We start from the raw sequence: 20,276 nt of genomic DNA, 5'->3' as shown, positions 1-20,276 counted from the left end.
CATTTAACCACTGCTCCACTTCTTTTTGGTAGTTAATTGGAGATAAGAATCTCATGTACTTTCCCGCTGGTTTGGCTTAGAACTGCAGTCCTCAGATCTCAGCCTTCTGAGTAAGTAGAATTACAGGAATAAGCCTCTAGTGCCCAGAAGCATTCTCCTCTTCGAGCATAATTTGTTTCATCTAAATCAGTTGCTCAAGATCTACTGAGTAATTACATGGAGACCTCAAAGATCATTTTGTTACACCCCTTTAATGCAGCCTAAATGTCACGAGTCATCATTGTATTAATTCCCATCAAATACCCTCAACTGTTTAATTTTTATCCTAAAGAACTCGCAGCTACCAGTTTCATTTTGGGATCATACTAGACTGAGTGTGGTTTGAAAAAAAATAATCATGAAGAAATGTTTTTGAATTTGTTTATAACAAACTTCTTGTGGATTCTTAATAGTGCCTAGCAAGATTTTATACATTTCTTGGTTTTTCATTTTCTAGTGCAACTGTTTTATACTTTATTTCATTATTTCTCTCCATACCCATTTGATTAACTCATACCAAAATAAGCTGAGAAAACAGACTAAAGTATAAAGTCCAGTTTATCTTTTTTCTCCTTTAGTTTCATGTAATTTTGGTGTCAGATTTCAGAAACTTGTATCCTGAGCCAACACCATATACATTTTTTTTTTTTTTGTGCTGGTCCTGGGGCTTGAACTCAGGGCCTAAATGTTATACCTGAGGTTTGTTTTGTTTTGTTTTGTTTTGTCTTTTAGGCTAGCATTCTACCGCTTGAGCCACAGCTCCATTCTGGCTTTTCTGATGCTTAATTGGAGATGAGAGTCTCACACAGACTTTTCTGCCTGGGTTGGCTTTGAACCATGATGTATAGATCTCAGCTTCCTGAGGAGCTGCGATTATACCCATGAGCCACCAATGCCCAGCTTAAGAAGGTTTACATTTTATCTTTCTTAAATTTAAATTTTATTTTATTTATTTATTTTTGGGTCTGGTTGTGGGGCCTGAACTCTGGGCCTGGGCGCTGTCCCTCAGCTCTTCAACTCAAGGCTAGCTCTCTACCACTTGAGCCACAGCGCCACTTCCGGCTTTTTTCTTTTTGCTTTTGTGGTGCCGAGGAATCGAACCCAGGGCCTCATGTATGCAAGGCAAGCGCTCTACCACTGAGCCACCTTCCCAGCCCCTAAATTTTATTTTTTTATCGTTATGAAAGTGATGTACAGAAGCGCTACAGTTAAATAAGTCAGATAATGAGTACATTCCTTTTTGGACAGTGTCACCTCTTTCCTCTGTTTCCCCCAGTGTTTCCCTCCCATCCCCATCTACAGGTTGTATAGTTCATTTTAAATATAGTGTCTAGTATAAAGTACCATTGCTGTATCTGTTTACCCTTTGTCCCTCTATTTCTGTGCCTTTCCCTTCCCCTCCTAAAGATCAATGAACAAGACAAAAAGAAAACAAAAGCAGCAAAAAAGAAAAATGTTGTTTCTATTTCCTGGAGTTCATTTTGATAAATATTTTATATGATTAGAGCTCCTTATAGTTTCATGAACAGAAGTTATTTTAGTATGGCTGAAGATAACACTTACAAGTGAATGTATAGTCTAAGTTTTGGTACCAAGGTTATACTGCCATAAAATGAGATAGAGAATATATCATTCTTCCTCTCTTTAAACAAGTTTATTATAATTGTTTTTAGAGTATTTGATAGAGTTGCTTGTGAGGTCTTAGGTCCTCTGGGCCTAGAGTTTTCTGTGTGTGGCAGTTGCAAAAATTTTGTAAAGACTAGAGGGTAGTGCACAAGCTCTGAGTTCAAGCCCTGGTGCCTCCCCTCATCTCTAAAGAAAGTAATACTTAGAAGAATTCTATTTTTTCCCCCAGGATTCAGATTGTATGTGTCTACACACACAAGCATACATACACATATATATTTAAGTCTTTTAGCATAAGTGTATTCATAATAGCCCCCTTTGCACTTAATGTATAAAACAAATTATTTTGTTTTGTCCTTTAAAAAATATTCCTGATAGAGTTTTCTTTCTTTTATCTTGATCTTGTTAAGGTTTGCTAATTTTATAAATCTTTTCAAATAATTGATTTTTGATTAAAGAATCAGTTTTTGGTGTGATACCATTATATACTTAGTTTTTTGCTTTCTGTTTCTGTTTTTGTTTTTGTTTTGTACTGGTCCTGGTGCTTGAACTCAGGGACTAAGGGAATGTTCAACAACCTTACCAAGCTAGCATTCTACTGAGCCACAGCTCTGCTTCTGGCTTTTATTTATTTTTTGGTAGTTTATTAGATGTAAGAATCTCCCAGACTTTCCTGCCTGGGCTTGCCATGATCCTCAGATCTTAGCCTCTTGGAGTAGCTAGAACTAGAGGTGTGAGCTACCAGTGACCAGTCTTTCTGTTTCTGTGGGATTTTTTGTTTTTGTTCTCTGGCATCTGGCTTCTGTTTCTGTTTTAAGGTTTTATTTTGCCTACTTTTGTAACTTCTTGTGGTATAGACTTAACTTATTTAGCTCAGCCTTTTCTTTTTCAGCACATTTATCTAAGGTGATACATTTACATTTTTGAAAGTTTGGCATCTTGTCTCACAGATTTTGTTATGTAATAATTCATTGTTGCTCAGCTCAAAATAATATTTATACCTTCATTATGATTTATCTTTAAACTCATTGACATCAAACCTATAAAATATGGCATTTACATAGTGGTTGAGGGTTTTACAGCTTATACTTACATTATTTTTATTGTCTCTACTGCTGTTGTGAATTACTTCACATATATTTGGGAATTGTCTTGCTTATAATTATTGTAATATGTGTATCCGGGCTGGGAATGTGGCTTAGTGGTTGAGTGCTTGCCTAGCATTCATGTAGCCCTGGGTTTGATTCCTTAGTACCACATAAACAGAAAAGGCCAGAATTGGTACTGTGGCTCAAATGGTAGAGTGCTAGCCTTGAGCAGAAGCAGCTCAGGGACAGTGCCCAGGCCCTGAGTTTTTCCCTAATCCCTGAGGATTAGGGGAAAAAAAATAATGTGTATGGAGAAGAAAATAAAATTTATCATTGTTTACGTTTTTGTGCTGTACAAAATTTGCTGGTGAGGTTGTTGAACATTTCTTACATCAGTTCCAGATACTGTATTACCATTGAGAAAGGACTTTTGATTGAATTACTTTATTGCCTTTATTTTTCTTAGCTGTGTTGGAGTAGAAGAACATCATGCTGTTGACATTGACCTGTATCACTGTCCCAACTGTGCAGTTCTACATGGCTCCTCCCTGAGTAAGTCCTAGGTGTATGATACGCTATACCTGTGGAGATTTCACTGAGGAAACTTATTATGCAGGTTTTGTCTGAATGGTTAAATAATTTATTCAGTAAATGAAATTTATTTGCCAGTGCATAGCTTTCAAACTTAATTACATATTTTCAAAGCTTGAAATTTGGGAAGCATACATAGTAAAGTAAAAATTTCTGGTTCTGGAAACTTACTGGCTGTTTTTTTATCTTTTCACAGAAATTCTCACAATAGTGTTTTGGGATCGTACCCAGAAAAAGATTTGACTCTAATGAACACATGCATTATATTTTTAGGATGCAATTAGGGTGTTCTTAGGCTAAAATATTACTTATATTTTCTGAATTTGGTTGTTAATAGTGAGTCTTCCTTAGCCCATTTCTCTGCGTGAAACTCCACTGCTGCTGTTCACAGAGAAATAGAGAGGCAGAATAATAAGGCCAGACCAGGTCTGTGATCACACTCCTCCTGAAAAGGGCAAAGCAAAGGCAGGGAAGCCTCTTGCATCTTTTGATGTATACTAGCATCACAAAGAAATAAGTACTTTTATTGTTTTTCAAATGTTCTGAGAAAGAAATTAGAATAGTAATTATTGTACAAAATTGAAAGAAAATATTTAAAAGGCTTTGGATTATGAATGCATCAATATTTAGTCTTAGAGAATTTAAGTATAATCCCAAAATGAAATAATTTGAATTAAACTTGTACTTAAACTTGTACAAAACATTAAATTAAGAGGCAGAAGAATGAGCCAGGCACTAGTAGCTCATGCCTGTAATCCTAGCTACTCAAGAAGCTGAGATCTGAGGATCACGGTTCAAAGCCAGCCCAGGCAGGAAAGCCTGTGAGACTCTTATCTCCAATAAACCACTCAGAAAACTGGAAGTGGCGCTGTGGCTCAAGTGGTAGAGCACTCCCCTTGAGCTGAAGAGCCCAGGGAAGCACCCAGGCCCAGAGTTCAAGTCCCACGACTGACCGAAAAAAAAAAAAGGCAGAAATATGTGCTTATGGTGCCATTCTATTTTCCTTATAAACCTTACTTTTAAAAATTTAGCTCACTTGCTTAGTTATGCAACACAAACAGAACTTTTTCTCTTATTTTCCTATGATCATTACTAAAATATTCCTTCATTGATCTCTTTCCCTTATGAAATTTAGTTAGCTATGGCTTATTTTGTGGGACTTTTTTTGGTGGTTGTTGTTGGTCTTGGGGCTTGAACTCTGGGCCTGGGCGCTATCCCTCAGCTCTTCAGGTCAGGACTAGCACTATATTACTTGAGCCACAGCACTACTTGCAGTTTTCTGGTGGTTAATTGGAGATTTTGTATTTTTTAAAGCATGTTGATCAAATCATGTAATCGTACCTTCTGTTAATCTCCTACATGTCAGCACATTTAAAGATGATAGTAATTGGCAGTTTATTATATGATGGGTCTATTGATGGCTAAGTATTTACCTATATTTTTCTTTTGAAACTTATGGCAACTTAATATATGAGAAAAATTATCTTAAGTATGTAGCTGTTTTGCAAAGTTATGTTTAAGCTCAAAGCTATTGAATCCTGGAGTCATTTCATTAACAATGTAAATAGATATTCTAGCTCAAGGCCTTGTATATAAGCACCATTGTTTAAAAAAAACCCAAAACAACAAAAAATGCTCACATCTGTAATCCTAGCTACTTAGGAGGCTGAGGTCTGAGAATCACAGTTCAAAACCAGCCCAGGCAGGAAAGTCTGTGAGACTCTTATCTCTAGGCAAGCACCAAAAAAAGCAAGAAGTGGAGCTGTAGCTCAAGAACACCATGTGTTTTTGCAGAAGTGAAAAGATTTACAACGAAGTACCATAGTTTTTATTGAATGAGCAGATTTATGTGTGTGTGTGTGTGTGTGTGTGTGTGTGTGTGTGTGTGTCTCCTGGGAGCTCGAACTCAGGGCCTGGGCATTGTGCTGAAGGCTAGTGCTCTACCACTTGAGCACAGCTCCACTTCTGGCTTTTTTGGAATAGAGTGTCATCGAGTTTCTTGTTCAGGTTGGCTTCAAACCAAGATCTTTAGATCTTAGAGGTCTCTTGAATAGTTAGGAGTTGTTATTTTTGTTAACATAAGACCCAAGCTAGTTGACTGGTAAGCTGCCTGTACATATTGGTAAGAATTTGAATTAACCTCCACAATTGTGGAGACAGTTTGCATTGTGGACTATCTTAAAAATGGTGAATTATCTTCTGGCTTTCCTAGAAATTTATCCTGAATGAATCAAGAGAATAAGTTAATATATATCAAGTATTAATCACAACATTGAAGAAAACTGAGAATGGCCTAAGTGCTTCAGAATAAAAATCTAATCATAGTACATTTACATTTTAAAGTTCTAGGTTGCCTTCAAGTTGCTTTTGAATATTTAATAAAGAAAAAAGCTTATGATACAAGAAAAATATGCAGAATAAATAGGTGATCTCAGTTGAAAATAAAAGTTATATATCTGTATATAGTGGGGAAAAAAATCTGCCCTTGAATTTTAGGAATTGTTTTCAATGAGAAAATAATATGCAATTCCTTCCTTCCTTCCTTCCTTCCTTCCTTCCTTCCTTCCTTCCTTCCTTCCTTCCTTCCTTCCTTCCTTCCTTCCTTCCTTCCCTCCCTCCCTCCCTCTCTCCCTCCCTCCTTCCTTCCTTCCTCTCTGCCCCTTGAGTCACAGCACCACTTCTGGTTTTCTGGTAGTTCATTGGAGATAAGAGTCTCATGGACATTTTTGTCTGGGCTGGTTTTGAATTGTGATCCTTAGATCTCAGCCTCCTGAGTAGCTAGGATTACAAGTGTGAGAAACCCCACCTGACTTACAATTTCTTAATGGAGTTTCTCAAGGAGATTCCTTTGTGAGTCTGAATTTTTCTTACAAGATTTTTTACAGTGAGATTTACTCTTCCACATTAGAGATATAGTTTTACAGTAAGTTACTTGGGAACCTTCGGCACTTAGATATGATTAATCCTGATTTCTACTCCTAGTATTAAGTCTGACTTTCCTTATATATACCCGTAATATGATCTCGGTAAGAGGAAGGTTTAAATAACTTGAAATCACAGAGTTGTGTTTTTCTACTAGCATTTTGTTATGAGACTATTCAAACATACATAGGAAAAGCTGAAGTAATGTACAGCAATGACATATAATCTTGACTATTTAAATTCTGTTAGAATGTATCTATCACTTGCTTTGTAACTTATTCTCTCTACCATCCCACTCTCTATCCATCATCTTTCTATTTTTTGATGGAATTCTAAATAAGTTATAGGCATCAGTATCAGAAAACCAGAATCCTGAGAATTTTATTTAGGCTGAAGAGTGATTTTCAAGTTTCAAAAAAAGATTTAAATCTAAAATTTACTCTGGAAGCAGAAACAGAAGATGAATTCCAGGCCATTCTGGGCTACATAGTGAGACTCTGTCATAAAACCAACCAACCAAAAAATCTTAAAATCTTAGATTGGTATACAAAAGAGCTGTAGATGGCACAGCCAGGGCAGAGGAGGAGGTGGGTGGGGAGGTTCAGGGTTTCTCTCTTGGCCTTTTCTTCACCTTCCTCTTTGTTAAGGTTTCTTTACAAAATTGAAAATCAAAACCATTATTCTGTCCTCTTCAGTCCCACCATATGGAATCTGGGATCCAGAAGTGTTAAATGCCTTGTGCACAATTGTAGGTGAGGTTATGGATGAACTAGGAATCAAGTCCAAGTCTTCTGATTTTGATTATTGTGACTAAATATGATAGCACAGAGCTGTAGAATCATAGGATCTTAGCACGAAACTAACCATGAAGTTATTTATTTTGTCACCATAGCCTTCTTGCTTTAAGACTCAGTAAACTGTTCTCTGTGTCAGTGTGAAAATGCTAATTTTGGGAGTAAATTTTGTATAAAAGAGAATGGAATTATGCTGTTAAATTAGATTTCTGATGTGGGATAAAAGGCTGTATCCTGAGAGGATAATTTGGATGATCTGGGCAATTATATTATGACCTAATGTTCTAGTGAAAATGCTAATTTCAGACAATTTAGAAATGTTATAGAATATTTATATAACTTCTTCTTTTACTATATTATGAAAGGTTTCATCTTTTGACTTGAATTCTTTGATTTAATTTTTTATTTTGAAGTAAAAACAGAAGGTTTTAAAAATCAACAGTTAATTGTCTATAATTGCAGCATTAGATTAAGTAAAATTTACTTTGATAGCCTAGAAATGCATTAAAACCTGAGTGTTATTAGTGTACTTACAGTTGGTTATATAGATTACTATATTGATTATATATTATATTACTATATAGATTATTATATTGATTAGAAAGTATATAGTATCACCAGTTACTTTTTTTTTTTTTTAACAACTTAAAATTCAGTGAAAAAGCGGAGGAACTGGCACAGGCACGACTACACAGAAATTGATGATGGTTCCAAACCAGTGCAGGCTGGAACCAGGACTTTTGTTAAGGAGTTACGTTCTCGAGTCTTCCCAAGGTATGAAAACATGTATTAATAAAATTTAACAATGTTGGCTGGTAAAAAATGATATCATGTAAAGCCGTGTTCTTTCTTTCCCTTTCTCCTTTCCTTTCCTTTTCCTTTCTTCCTCTTTTCTGTTTCCTTTTCCCTTTTCCCTCCTCCTTCTTCCTCCTCCATCCCCTCTTTTCACCTCCACTGCCTTTCCCTTGACCTTTTCCTTCTCCTCCCCTTTCCTTTTGTGGTAGTACTGGGACTTGAACTCAGGCCCTAGATGCTGTTCCTGAGCTTTTCTGTGCAAGACTAGCTAGTGCTTTACCACTTGAGCTACCACTCTACTTTTGAGCTTTATGGTAGTTAACTAGAGAAAAAAGTCTCACAGACTTTCCTGTTAGGGCTAGCATGAACACATCCTCAGATCTTCCTAAATAGGACAGGTGTAAGCCACTGGTACCTGGTTTAAAGCAGTGCTTTTTGAACTTCAGGCTATAGCATATTATTGTTCTCAATTGGCTTTTTTTTGTTTTGTTTTGTTTTAAATGAAATAGAATAAGAAGAAACAGGCCTGGAATGTGGCTTAGTGGTAGAGTGCTTGCCTAGAATAATGCATGAAGCCCTGGGTTCGATTCCTCAGTACCACATAAACAGAAAAAGCCAGAAGTGGTGCTGTGGCTCGAGTGGTAAAGTGCTAGCCTTGAGCAAAAGGAGCTCAGGGACAGCGCCCAGGTCCTGAGTTCAAGCCTCAGGACTGGTAAATAAAAACAAAAAAGAATAAGGAGAAACAGTACCTGGCAAGTTAAAAGAGTAAGAAGCATAATTTCATGGAAATTTTGCTATATGTATACGCATTTAGGTCAGTAAAAATGTTACTCTTAATTTTGGGTCGCAAACCCAAAACTTTGAAGTACACTAATCTGTAGTGGTGGTTCCCTGTGTTTGTTTTCTTTTAATAGGCAGTTGCTACCTCCACTTACCTTGATGCCTCTCCTCATGTTTCTTCAAGTATCCTATTTTCTAACTTTCTTTTTCTTACTTTATTTAACTTTCCATATACTGGCTCTACAAGAAGCATGCAGAACTATTGCCTAGCCTCTGATTCAGTGGGACTGAGGCTTTTGATTTCTAAAAATAATGGAATATATTTGAATTGTCTGTGGCTTAAAGAGAGTCAGAAGCATTAGAAAGCATTTAATCATGCTAATTTGTATCATTTCCTACTCAGTGTCTGACATCTCTTTAAAGTGATAATACTTGATAAGGCTTTTATATGAAATTATATCTTTGTGTGTTAAAAAGAGAAAGCACAATTTAAATATAAATCACAGTATCACATTTGGCTTATTATAGATTTTTTTTTTTAGATCTTGGAATGAAAAATCCCAGCTATTTTTCCTCAACCTTTAGAATTCTTGTCTATTCTTCTCCACTTCTTTAGTCCTTACATAGAAACATAAAATGACAAATGTCCACTTTGGTTCCCTTAGTTCTGCTGAAAAATAGAAAACTAAGGAAAACATTGTTTCCATATGATTCTTATTGTGCTAAAGTCTTCAGTCCCAACATTCTCTTTTCTTAGACTCAAGGTTGTAGCAGCAATATTTATACTTTGATCATTTTATATATTTTTCAATAACATGTCTTGAATTAAACAGATTATACTATCTGTGACTTTTACTTTAGGATAGTCAAAAGGAGTTTCAGGATTTTTTTTTCAGATACTGTAGTTTGAATTCAGAGCTTGGAGCTTATTTGACAGGTTTCTTTTTGAGGTAGTCTTGCTTTTTGACCAGGAGCCTTGACAGCCATCCTGCTACTTATTCTTGGGTAACTGGAATGATGGGAGTGTACCACCAAGTCCACCTGTTTCTGTTGAGATGGCATGGTGAATTTTCTGCCTGAGCTGATCTGGAACTGCAATCCTCCTGAACTCTGCCTGTTGAGTAACTAGGATTATAGGCATAAGCCACTGGCACCTGGCTAGAAAACATTTATTAAGAGAAGAATTAAGTTGAGAGTCACTGATATGGATAATTAATGCAGAAAGTACTGTGGTACTTTTTTGTTGCTGTTTCACATAGGCATATATTATATTTTGATCAGAATAGTCCCTTTTATTGCTTTCTCTTTCCCTGTTCTCCACTACCTATTGCTTAACAGCCTTTAGTGAGATTTCTTACGCCATCTTCACAAAAAGACACAATGTATTTTGGTATTATTTACCCTCTACCTACCACAATACTTTTTAATGCAAAATGACAAAAATGACATTTTATTATTTTTTTCCTCAGTGCCGATGAAGTCATTGTAAAGATGCATGGTAGTCAGCTGACGCAAAGATACCTGGAGAAACATGGATTTGATGTCCCTATTATGGTCCCTAAATTAGATGATCTTGGACTCAGGCTCCCTCCACCTGTTTTTTCTGTGATGGATGTTGAACGTTACGTAGGTACGAACTTGGTTCCATTAAGAACTTGGTAAAACTAAAAATGTCCCAACAATATTAAAAGTGAAGAAATGTCAATTTAGTTTTATTTCTTGGGCCAGGAAAAGTGAAACTCAGTATCACCTGTGCTGAAAGTGTTTCTTGACTCTTCAGTGGTCAGAAAAACAATGAAACAGTTTATCTTCTCTTGTTTAATCACCTCATCCTGTTGCTTTCTTGGTGTTTCTTGGTATCTGCTTAAGGAAAGCCATTCCTGAGGGGCAGCTAGATGCCTAAGAAGACATGGGAAAACTGGATTGGCTCTAGGCATCTATAGAATGCATGAGCAAAAATTCTCAAGAGTTCACTGTTCTTACTAGTCCTCTGGAACCTATTTCTTGACCTCCTGTCCTGGAAGAGGAAAAGTAAAAAGAAGAGATTACATTCAGCCTATGTTCATGTTAATGATATGGTGAACATTGTCATTTAATGATATCAAGGTAGTTTTGATTTTGAGATTCTGAAGTCATAACGAAGAAGGTGGGTACTGGTTGGCTTACACCTGTAATCTTAGCTTCTTAGAAGACTGAGATGTGAGGATTGCAGTTCAAAACCAGCTTGGGCAGGAAAGGCCATGAGACCCTTATCTCCAATTAACCTCCTGAAAACTGGAAGTGGAACTGTGACTCAAAGTGGTAGAGCGCTGGCCTTGAGCAAAAGAACTTAGGGGTAGCATCCAGGCCCTGAGTTCATGTCTCACGATCGACAGAAGTGAAAAAAAAAAGGTGAAAAGCAGATTGCCATATTGTTGATATTTTCCATTATTTTTATAGATAAAGCTGGCTGTATTTAGATGCCATTTGAACATAGATCCTAAAACTACCTCAAAATTGTATAGCCATTGAAATACAATATTCCTCAGAAGAGCAGATATTGAATGATTGGTTGACAGTTCTCCCTGACAATTTTTCACTGAGGAAATCCAGTTAATTGTAATGATTTCAGAGGGTGCTAAATTTGAATGTGTGATAGAACATGGGATGATGCCGAGGCTTACCCTACATCTGTCTGCATGAGGAACACTGGAAATCAAATGGCTGTGCAATAATAGGGAAAAACATCCCAAACCGCTTGATAGCAGCTAACATTCTAGTTAGCAAAAGACTTCATTTAAATACTAGGAACAGGACTATATTATATCAAATAGATAAAATATTCTACAATATTATTAATATAGATGAAATTACATTTAAGTAAGAAAATGGCATTTGCTTTCTACTTCAATTTGGCATATTTTGAATTCCACCCTGTTCTATATCCATCATAAAATTGATTATGTTTCCTAGAGTAGCAATACAGCTGTCCATAATCATCATCTTATGGTTTTGCAGGAAAATATACATCAATCCCAACCAGAGTGTGGGCCTTCAGACAGGCACTAATTTGAACTGAATTTTATTTATTAACTATTGATTTTGTCTTGGAGAATATTAGAAAGAACTACTAGAAGAGGAGTTATTTGTCCTGATCAACTTGTTCACTAATTCCTCAATGACTGATTTCAAAATGGGATACTTAGAATCTTACACACCATATAAAGTTAAAGGGAAAAGCCATCCTCTCATTTTATACATGAGGAAACTGAAATCTAGAAAATGTCTTGACAATTTTCACATCCCACTGTATTTTTATTCTTATGGCTGCATACAAGAAATATAATATACTTTTTATTCAGTGTTAGTTTTGCAGCTATGTATTTTATACTTGTTACTATTATACTAAATAAGTATGGTCTTTAAAATACTTTTGTTTAGGGCATCTCTTGAGATAACCCTTAAGCCAAATAAGACTATAATTTTTCTCTGCAGGTGGTGACAAAGTGATAGATGTCATTGATGTGGCAAGGCAGGCTGACAGCAAAATGACGCTTCACAATTATGTTAAATACTTCACAAATCCTAACAGACCAAAAGTGTTAAATGTGATCAGCCTTGAATTCTCAGATACTAAGTGAGTACTTCTGAACATTTTGGTATAGCATTCTAAGTTTCAGATAAATGATTAATGACCTACTTATTTCAGTAAGAAATACAATTGTGAAGCCGGGCGCTGGTGGCTCACGCCTGTAATCCTAGCTACTCAGGAGGTTGAGATCTGAGGATCACGGTTCAAAGCCAGCCCGTGCAGGAAAGTCCGTGAGACTCTTACCTCCAATAAACCACTAGAAAACCAGAAGTGGCACTGTGGCTTAAGTGGTAGAGCGCTCGCCTTGAGCTGAAGAGCTGAGGGACAGTGCCCAGGACCAGAGTTCAAGCCCCATGACCGACAAAAAAAAAAAAAGAAAAAAAAGAAATACAATTGTGACTTCTGTAGCTATCTCTTGATAACAGTGTTGTAAATTTTGCTTTGGCAGGCTCAGAGAATATGTTTAAATATGTTGTGTTTTAACTTATTAATCATTGTTATTAACTTTGAGCTGCAGTTAATTACTTGGTTTGAGTTGATCTGGGAAGAACAATTTTAAGAAATCTTAATTTGTATTATGTGTGTGTGTGTGTCTATGTATATGTTTGTTTGTTTTTTAAAAGGATGTCTGAATTGGTGGAGGTCCCTGATATAGCCAGAAAACTTTCCTGGGTTGAAAATTATTGGCCGGATGATTCAGTGTTTCCCAAGCCATTTGTTCAGAAATACTGCTTAATGGGAGTTCAAGACAGCTATACAGATTTCCACATTGACTTCGGTGGGACTTCAGTCTGGTACCATGTCCTCTGGGTAAGACTAGGGTATTTGTTCTCATATTGACAAAAAACACATCATATTTTCTGGTGGTGCATTCATGTGCTGTAAATAACATTTGTTTCTTTTTTTTTTTTTTGGTCCGGTCGTGGGGCCTGAACTCTGTCCCTCAGCTCTTCAACTCAAGGCTAGCGCTCTACTGCTTGAGCCACAGTGCCACTTCCGGCTTTTTTCTTTTTGCTTATGTGGTGCTGAGGAATCGAACCCAGGGCCTCAGGCATGCAAGGCAAGTGCTCTACCACTGAGCCACCTTCCCAGCCCCTGTAAATAACATTTGTAAAGGAGGAAGTTTTTTTTTTTTATTTATTTTATTTTTGGGTCTGGTCGTGGGGCTTGAACTCTGGGCCTGGGCGCTGTCCCTCAGCTCTTTAGCTCAAGGCTAGCGCTCTACCACTTGAGCCACAGCGCTACTTCCGGCTTTTTCCTTTTTGCTTATGTGGTGCTGAGGAATCGAACCCAGGGCCTCATGCATGCAAGGCAAGTGCTCTACCACTGAGCCACCTTCCCAGCCCGGAAGTTTTTTTTACTATGGATATTACTTTGCCTTTAAGCATTACCTTTTTTTTTTTTTTGGTCGTGGGGCCTGAACTCTGGGCCTGGGCACTGCCCCTCAGGTCTTCAGCTGTAGACTAGTGCTCTACCACTTGAGCCTCAGCCCCACTTCCGGCTTTTTCTGCTTATGTGGTGCTGAAGAATCGAACCCAGGGCCTCATGCCTACAAGGCAAGCACTCCACCATTGAGCCACCTTCCCAGCCCCTACTTATTTTTTTTTTAATTCTAATATATTGTTTTTGTTTTTAATTTACTTTAGTTACACAGGGAAGAGATTCATTAATACATTCCACACACGTTTACAATATATTCCAGTAAATCTTACCCTATAATTTGTTCTCCTCTTCCCTATTTCCCCTTTCCCAAAACAGTTTCAACAGGTCTCATTTTATTTTCATAGTTGCGAATAATAAATTTTGATCATATTAAATCTCCTTTGTTCTCCTTGTTAACCCAGATAAGTTCCTTTTTTTTTTTTTGGTTGGTCATGGGGCTTGAACTCTGGACCTGAGCATTGTCCTTCAGCTCTTCAGCTCAAGGCTAGTGCTCTACCACTTAAGCCATAGTGCTACTTCTGTTTTTTTTGGTGGTTAATTGGAGACAAGAGTTTCATGGCCTTTCCTGCCTGGGCTGGCTTTGAACTGAACTATGATCCTTAAATCTCAGCCTCCTGAGTAGCTATGATTACAGGCGTGAGCCACCAGCACCTCTTTATTCTGTTTTTTAATTTGGTTTTCAGTTAACCTTATGTCTCTTTTTCCCTCTTTACCTACTCTCATAAATTACCACTAGTCTATAAATAAGAAGGAGCAACATTTGCATAATAATTGCTTTTGGCCTTAAAATTGATTAAGTAGTTGAATAAGTTCACAGATGCCCATAAAATACTCTTTGTAGTTTACATTCACTTTGCTTTATCTAGAATATCAATCTACTTAATAGAGTATCGATTATTCATGTGTGACTAAATTGAAGTAAAATTCAGCATAATTAAAAATTCAGTTCCTTGTTTTAGTACATTGAAAGTGTTTAGTAACCACTGAAGTTAGTGATTTCTGCCCTGGGTAGCACAATTAGAAAAAATTTCCATCACCACAGATAGTTCTATTGACACATTGGTCAGGCACCAAATTTTTTCAGATACCTGTGCTTTTATTTGATGTTGTATTCCTATTCTCCATGAGGATGGAATTAGTGAGCTAAAATTCATTTACAAGTCTTTAAACATAATCATTACGATATAGACCTTAGGACAAAGTTTGCAAAATGATTGTGCTGATATCTAGAGCCTATTAACATGTACTTCTACCTTTTGTTTGTTTGTTTATTTATTTTTGTCGGTTGTGGGGCCTGAACTCTGGGCCTGGGTACTGTCCCTCAGCTCTTCAGCTCAAGGCTAGCGTTCTACCACTTGAGCTACAGTGCCACTTCCGGCATTTTCTGCTTATGTGGTGCTGAGGAATTGAACCCAGGGCCTTATGCATGAAAGGCAAACACTCTAGCCCTGAGCCACCTTCCCAGCCTCTACCCTTTAAAAACTGAGAAGTCATCAATGAGATATTTGTGGGTATTTATTAATTTTTATTATTTTGTCGGTCGATCGTGGGGCTTGAACTCAGGGCTGGGGGCTGCTGTCACTCAGCTCATCAGCTCAAGGCTAGTGCTCAATCACTTAAGCCACAGCTTAAGTGATTTATTGGGGTTTATTGGGGATAAGAGTCTCACAGGCTTTACTGCCAGGGCTGGTTTTGAACCAGGATCCTCAGATCTCAGCCTCCTGAGTAGCTAGGATTATAGATGTGAGCCACAGGTGCCTGGCATTTGTGGTTTATTTACTTATTTATTTAAAAAATTTAAAATTTATTGTAAAGATGCTATACAGAGGGGTTACAGTTACATGAATAAAGCAATGAGTACATTACTTGTCGATCATTGTTACCCCTTTCCTTGTTGTCCCACTATCTCCCCCCCACCCCCCCACCGAAGTTGTAAAGTTCGTTTCCAGTATACTGTCCTGTGGGTATCCTTGTTGCAATGGGTCATCCTGTGTCCTTGTTTCAGTGTTTTGTTAGTCCCCTTCCCATCCCCAGATTAGACAAATGTATATACAAGATACAGGGTACCAAAATCAAGTACAGTGACAACAGGGGAAAGAACATACAAAGGAAACATCAACAACAAAAAATAAAATCACATGGTACATTTAAAACAATAAAGACAGAAATCTTGTGTCCATATCTTGGGGTTCATTTCACTTAGATTAAAAAAAAATCTTCCTCTTTTGCAATGATTTCTTCAACATGATGTCAGTTGGGGGTGGGAAGAGCTTTAGTTTCTGTGGAAATGCTGACTGAATGAATTGTAACTGCTGACTTTTAAAATCTAGCTATCTGCCTTACTTTAGATCCTTGTGTAGGGAAAAACCACAATCTACCATGTGGGCCATTCTAAGAATGACTTCTACTTTTAAAAAAAAATGGTACAATTACTTTTTTCTAGGGTGAGAAGATTTTTTATTTGATAAAGCCAACAAATGAAAATTTGGCACTCTATGAATCTTGGAGTTCATCTGTGACTCAGAGTGAGGTGTTCTTTGGAGATAAAGTTGATAAATGCTACAAATGTGTGGTGAAGCAGGGACATACCTTATTTGTTCCTACAGGTAAGATTTTAATTTAATCTCCCCTTCTCCAGAGAACATCTGGCTTTATGTTTGGCTACATGCTTGGCAAGTGACTTTAATTGACTTATCTAAGAAATTTCTGATCTTGAATATTTTGCTTATTTGTCCCTTAAAGGGCTTGTCTTATAAGTTGAACTTCTTTTGGCATTATTTTATGTCATTTGCTTTCATTTTAATTTTTATTGAAATAGAATCCAAATACTATAATATTTATCCTTTTAAATTATACAATTTAGTGATTTTTTTTTAGATCAATGAAGTTGTACAACCATCACCATTGTCTGATTCTAGAACATTTTCACTGTCTACAAAATAAACCCCACACCTTTTAGTAGTCATGCTTACTCCCCTCATTCTCTAACCCTCTACTAATATTCTTTCTGTTTCTGTGGATTTGCCTGTTTTGGATGCTTCATATATATGTACTTTTGTGTCACACATGTAAGTATGTTATTGTTTTATGGCCTGTTCATTGTAGGGTTTGCCATATTTTGTGTATCCGTTCATCAGTTGATGGACATTTGGGTTCTTTCTACTTGGAATGTTATGTATAATGCTACTTTGAACACTCATGTACAAGTTTTCATGAATGTTTTCATTTCTCTTAGGTATATATATACCAAGTAGTGAAATTGCTTAACTATGTTTAACTTTTTGAGGAACTGCCAATATCTCTGTATCTCAAGCATAGGTACAAGTGTGTTGATTTGCAATGTGAATGAATGCCAAGTATTATTCCCCAGGCTAGAGGTTTTACGAACTATGTTCTTCTGGTTTGGGTGACTTCAATGGCCTTGGAATTGACTGGGCTCTGTTACTCCAGGCTTTGCTTTCTCACCTTCCCTCTCTGGTTTATCGAGTGATAAATATGTGCTTAAATAAATAATCAGTGCCTAGAACTACCAGAATTTATGTCTAGAATAGGTATCAGTATTTTCATTGAGTGCTTATGCTCTTCTTTTAAATCCTCTTCCTGGTGTCCCTGTTCTTAATAAATATTTTGTTGTGCCTTCTTTATAATCTTGAATTGGAATTCATAAGTAATATAACATCGTGTGTGTGTGTGTGTGTGTGTGTGTGTGTGTGTGTGTGTGTGTGTGTGTGTGTGTGTGTGTGTGTGTGTGTGTGTGTGTGTGTGTGTGTGTGTGTGTGTGTGTGTGTGTGTGTGTGTGTGTGTGTTGTACCTGAGCTCTTTTGGTCAAGGGTAGTGCTAGTGCTCTACCACTTTGAGCCATAGTTCCACTTCTGGTTTTCTGGTTCTTATTGGAGATAGGAGTCTCCTGGCCTTTCCTGCCCAGGCTGGCTTTGAACCACAATCCTCAGATCTCAGCCTCCTGAATAGCTAGGATTACAGGAGTGAGCCACTGGTGCCCAAACCATGAAATTCTTTTTCAATATGTGTTTGTTTGCACAGCAGCATTTTCTTTTTCTAGTCCTGGGGCTGAACTCTGGCCCTGGCTCTGTCCTTGAGCTTCTGTTGCTCAAGGAGAGTGCTCTATCACTTGAGCCACTGCACCACTTCTGGCTTTTTTGTGTACTTTATTGGTGATAAGAGTCTCACAGGAGCTGGCTTGAATTGGCTTTGAAATGAGATCCTTATATCTCAGCCTCTTGAGTAGCTAGGATTACAGGCATGAGCCTCCAGCGCCTAGCTAGGACAAACTTTTTAACTTCAAACTATTGCACATGTGTACTAGTGGCTACTCAAATTGGTGTAAGTTAGCAGTTCTCAAACATCAGGTATATATGGTGGGCTTATTAAACTTTAGATTTCTGAGACTCATTCTCAAGATCTGACTCAGTAGATCTGGGATAGGCCAGAGGATTTCTCTCCCTCTCTCTCTTTCTTACCTGACTCCTTTCTCTTTGTTTCCCTTCTTTCCCTCTTCTCTCAAGTGTTGGGATTAAATAGATGTGTCCTACTTTACTTGGTCGTGAGCATTTATATTATTTAACATGTTCCTGACTCATGCAGGTGTATAGATGATATAATTTTTTCTCAAGCTTATTGATAATTGACAGACTTCTAAACAAACTATAGTTTGTTTCAGTTTACAGAGTTCTAGTATTCCTAGAAATTGTGTCAAAAACAATGCAGAAATACTTTGCTTTAATATGTAATAGAATTCAAGTGTCTAAGCATAGATCACTAATAAACAGGCTTTGTACTTATATGAATTCCTTGAAGAATTTATATTTCTATAAAGTCTTTATGCTAATTCTATAAACATTCCATAAACATTAAAAAGTTAAGCATCAGCTCTTAGATTTTAATTTGAAAACACTTTAATGGGAAAAATAAGCCATAATTTCGATTACCAACATGGACTATGACTCAACTATTTATTGTGAGTAATCTGCCTTTTCCTTTTTGCAGAGTCCAGTCTCAGATTGAGGCCCCTGGTCTTCTGTTTGTTTCCTTTCAGGGCCCTCAGTTTAGTGTGACGCTAAAGGAACAGCATGCCCAGCCAGTCTTTAATAGAAAATGTGCTTTTCCAATTCAAACCAGATTTGAGTTGTCTCAGAGTAAAATCCTTAATTGTAAAGTTGGGTCGTGTTTAAAACTAAGAAAACAAAAACAATTACCAAAAGCCTTCATTTTATTTCTCAAACTTAGAAAAAGCCTAGCATATTAGTGGCACTTAATAAATATCTGAATAAATTAATCAATTGTCATAAGCATTGACTTGTTCAGTTAATGCTGACTATCAGTTGGTGTTGATGTTTTAAGTTTCTTATTGGTAAGTGACACATCTGTTTGGTTTAAATGTTGAAAGATCACTGATTTATATACTTGTAACCATTGCAGGGTGGATTCATGCTGTGCTCACTTCTCAGGACTGTATGGCTTTTGGGGGAAACTTTCTGCACAATCTTAATATTGGCATGCAGCTCAGGTTTGTGTCATTGAAAGGATCTTTTGCTTCTTTCTTAAATAAAATTTTTATTTTAAATTATTTTTTTCTATTTTTATTTTAATTTCTTTGTTAAATTAAAATCACAACATATTTTATTTGAAATCCTGTGGAGCTAGACCTTGAGAAATGATTACGAATAGAAACTTTAACAAAAGTATTGTTTCAAATTTTGTCAGGAGGATTCTTTCAGATCTAAAACAAAATTAATAACTTACTTGGTATGTTATTAAAATTTTCTGCAAAGGTCCTTGGGCTATTTTTGCAACAAGGGAAATAAATGAAATCAGTCAGACTCTGGTATGACTTGTGCTGAAACAAAGCAACTCTTAAGTCAGGACTGTTGTCAAAACATTTGCTTTAGTTTTGTTTCAGGTAAGGGATTAACAGCTCTTTCCCCTTTTGTATGAGAATTGACCTTTGTGTAACTCTGTTCCTTCCCCAGGTAATTTAATGAGAGTACATCTTTTAAAATTATTTTTATTTTTGTCTGTGGTAGGACTTGAACTCAGGGCCTGGGAGCTGTCCCTGAGCTCTGAGAGTACATCTTATAAGGCAACACTGCTTATGTTGAAAATGATTCCTGATTGATAAACTAGATGAGTGTTTAGAGAACTGAGAAATACCTGGTGGGAGGTCATATCATCAGGTTCTCCGAATTTAGTGACTCATCACTTTACATGTCATGGGGCACCTGAACAGTCTGCATTTGTGGCATTATTACAGGAAATAATGGCTTTTCAGTGTATGAGGCTTTAAGCCACTGTAGGCCTTATACTCACTTAAGTGTGTGACAGCCTCCCCCTCACACCCTTGCTGGTCCTGGAGATTAAGCTCAGGGCCTGAGTGCTGATCTTGAGCTTTTTGCTCAATGCTAGCACTCTACAACTTGAGCCACAGCTCTACTTCTGGCTTTCTAAAATTAGAGGTGTCTTACAGACTTTCTTACCTGGGTTGCATTTGAACAGTGATGTTCAGATCTCAGCCTCCTGAGTAGCTAGAATTACAGGTAAGAGCCATCAGCTCAGATTTTTTTCTTTTTAGTCTGAGACTAGAACTCGAACTTAGTACCTGATGCTTTTGTT

At 37.0% G+C, this 20,276-nt stretch overlaps 1 protein-coding gene across 1 annotated transcript in view; it reads left to right on the top strand.

Annotated features, from left to right (window-relative positions):
- The window catches only part of Kdm7a (lysine demethylase 7A), a 77,509-nt gene that overhangs the window by 23,237 nt on the left and 33,996 nt on the right, over window positions 1-20,276 (top strand). Inside the window, exons 2-8 of the mRNA XM_042677285.1 lie at window positions 3,220-3,305; window positions 7,717-7,834; window positions 10,105-10,265; window positions 12,110-12,251; window positions 12,830-13,016; window positions 16,093-16,255; window positions 19,086-19,173. Of these exons, the coding sequence (XP_042533219.1) occupies window positions 3,220-3,305; window positions 7,717-7,834; window positions 10,105-10,265; window positions 12,110-12,251; window positions 12,830-13,016; window positions 16,093-16,255; window positions 19,086-19,173 (945 nt within the window). The remainder of the gene's footprint in view (window positions 1-3,219; window positions 3,306-7,716; window positions 7,835-10,104; window positions 10,266-12,109; window positions 12,252-12,829; window positions 13,017-16,092; window positions 16,256-19,085; window positions 19,174-20,276) is intronic.

This window comes from Dipodomys spectabilis, unplaced genomic scaffold, assembly GCF_019054845.1.
Source record: "Dipodomys spectabilis isolate Male_0828 unplaced genomic scaffold, ASM1905484v1 ptg000034l, whole genome shotgun sequence".
Classification (NCBI taxonomy): Eukaryota; Metazoa; Chordata; class Mammalia; order Rodentia; family Heteromyidae; genus Dipodomys; species Dipodomys spectabilis.
This window is presented reverse-complemented; position numbering and strand designations above follow the sequence as displayed.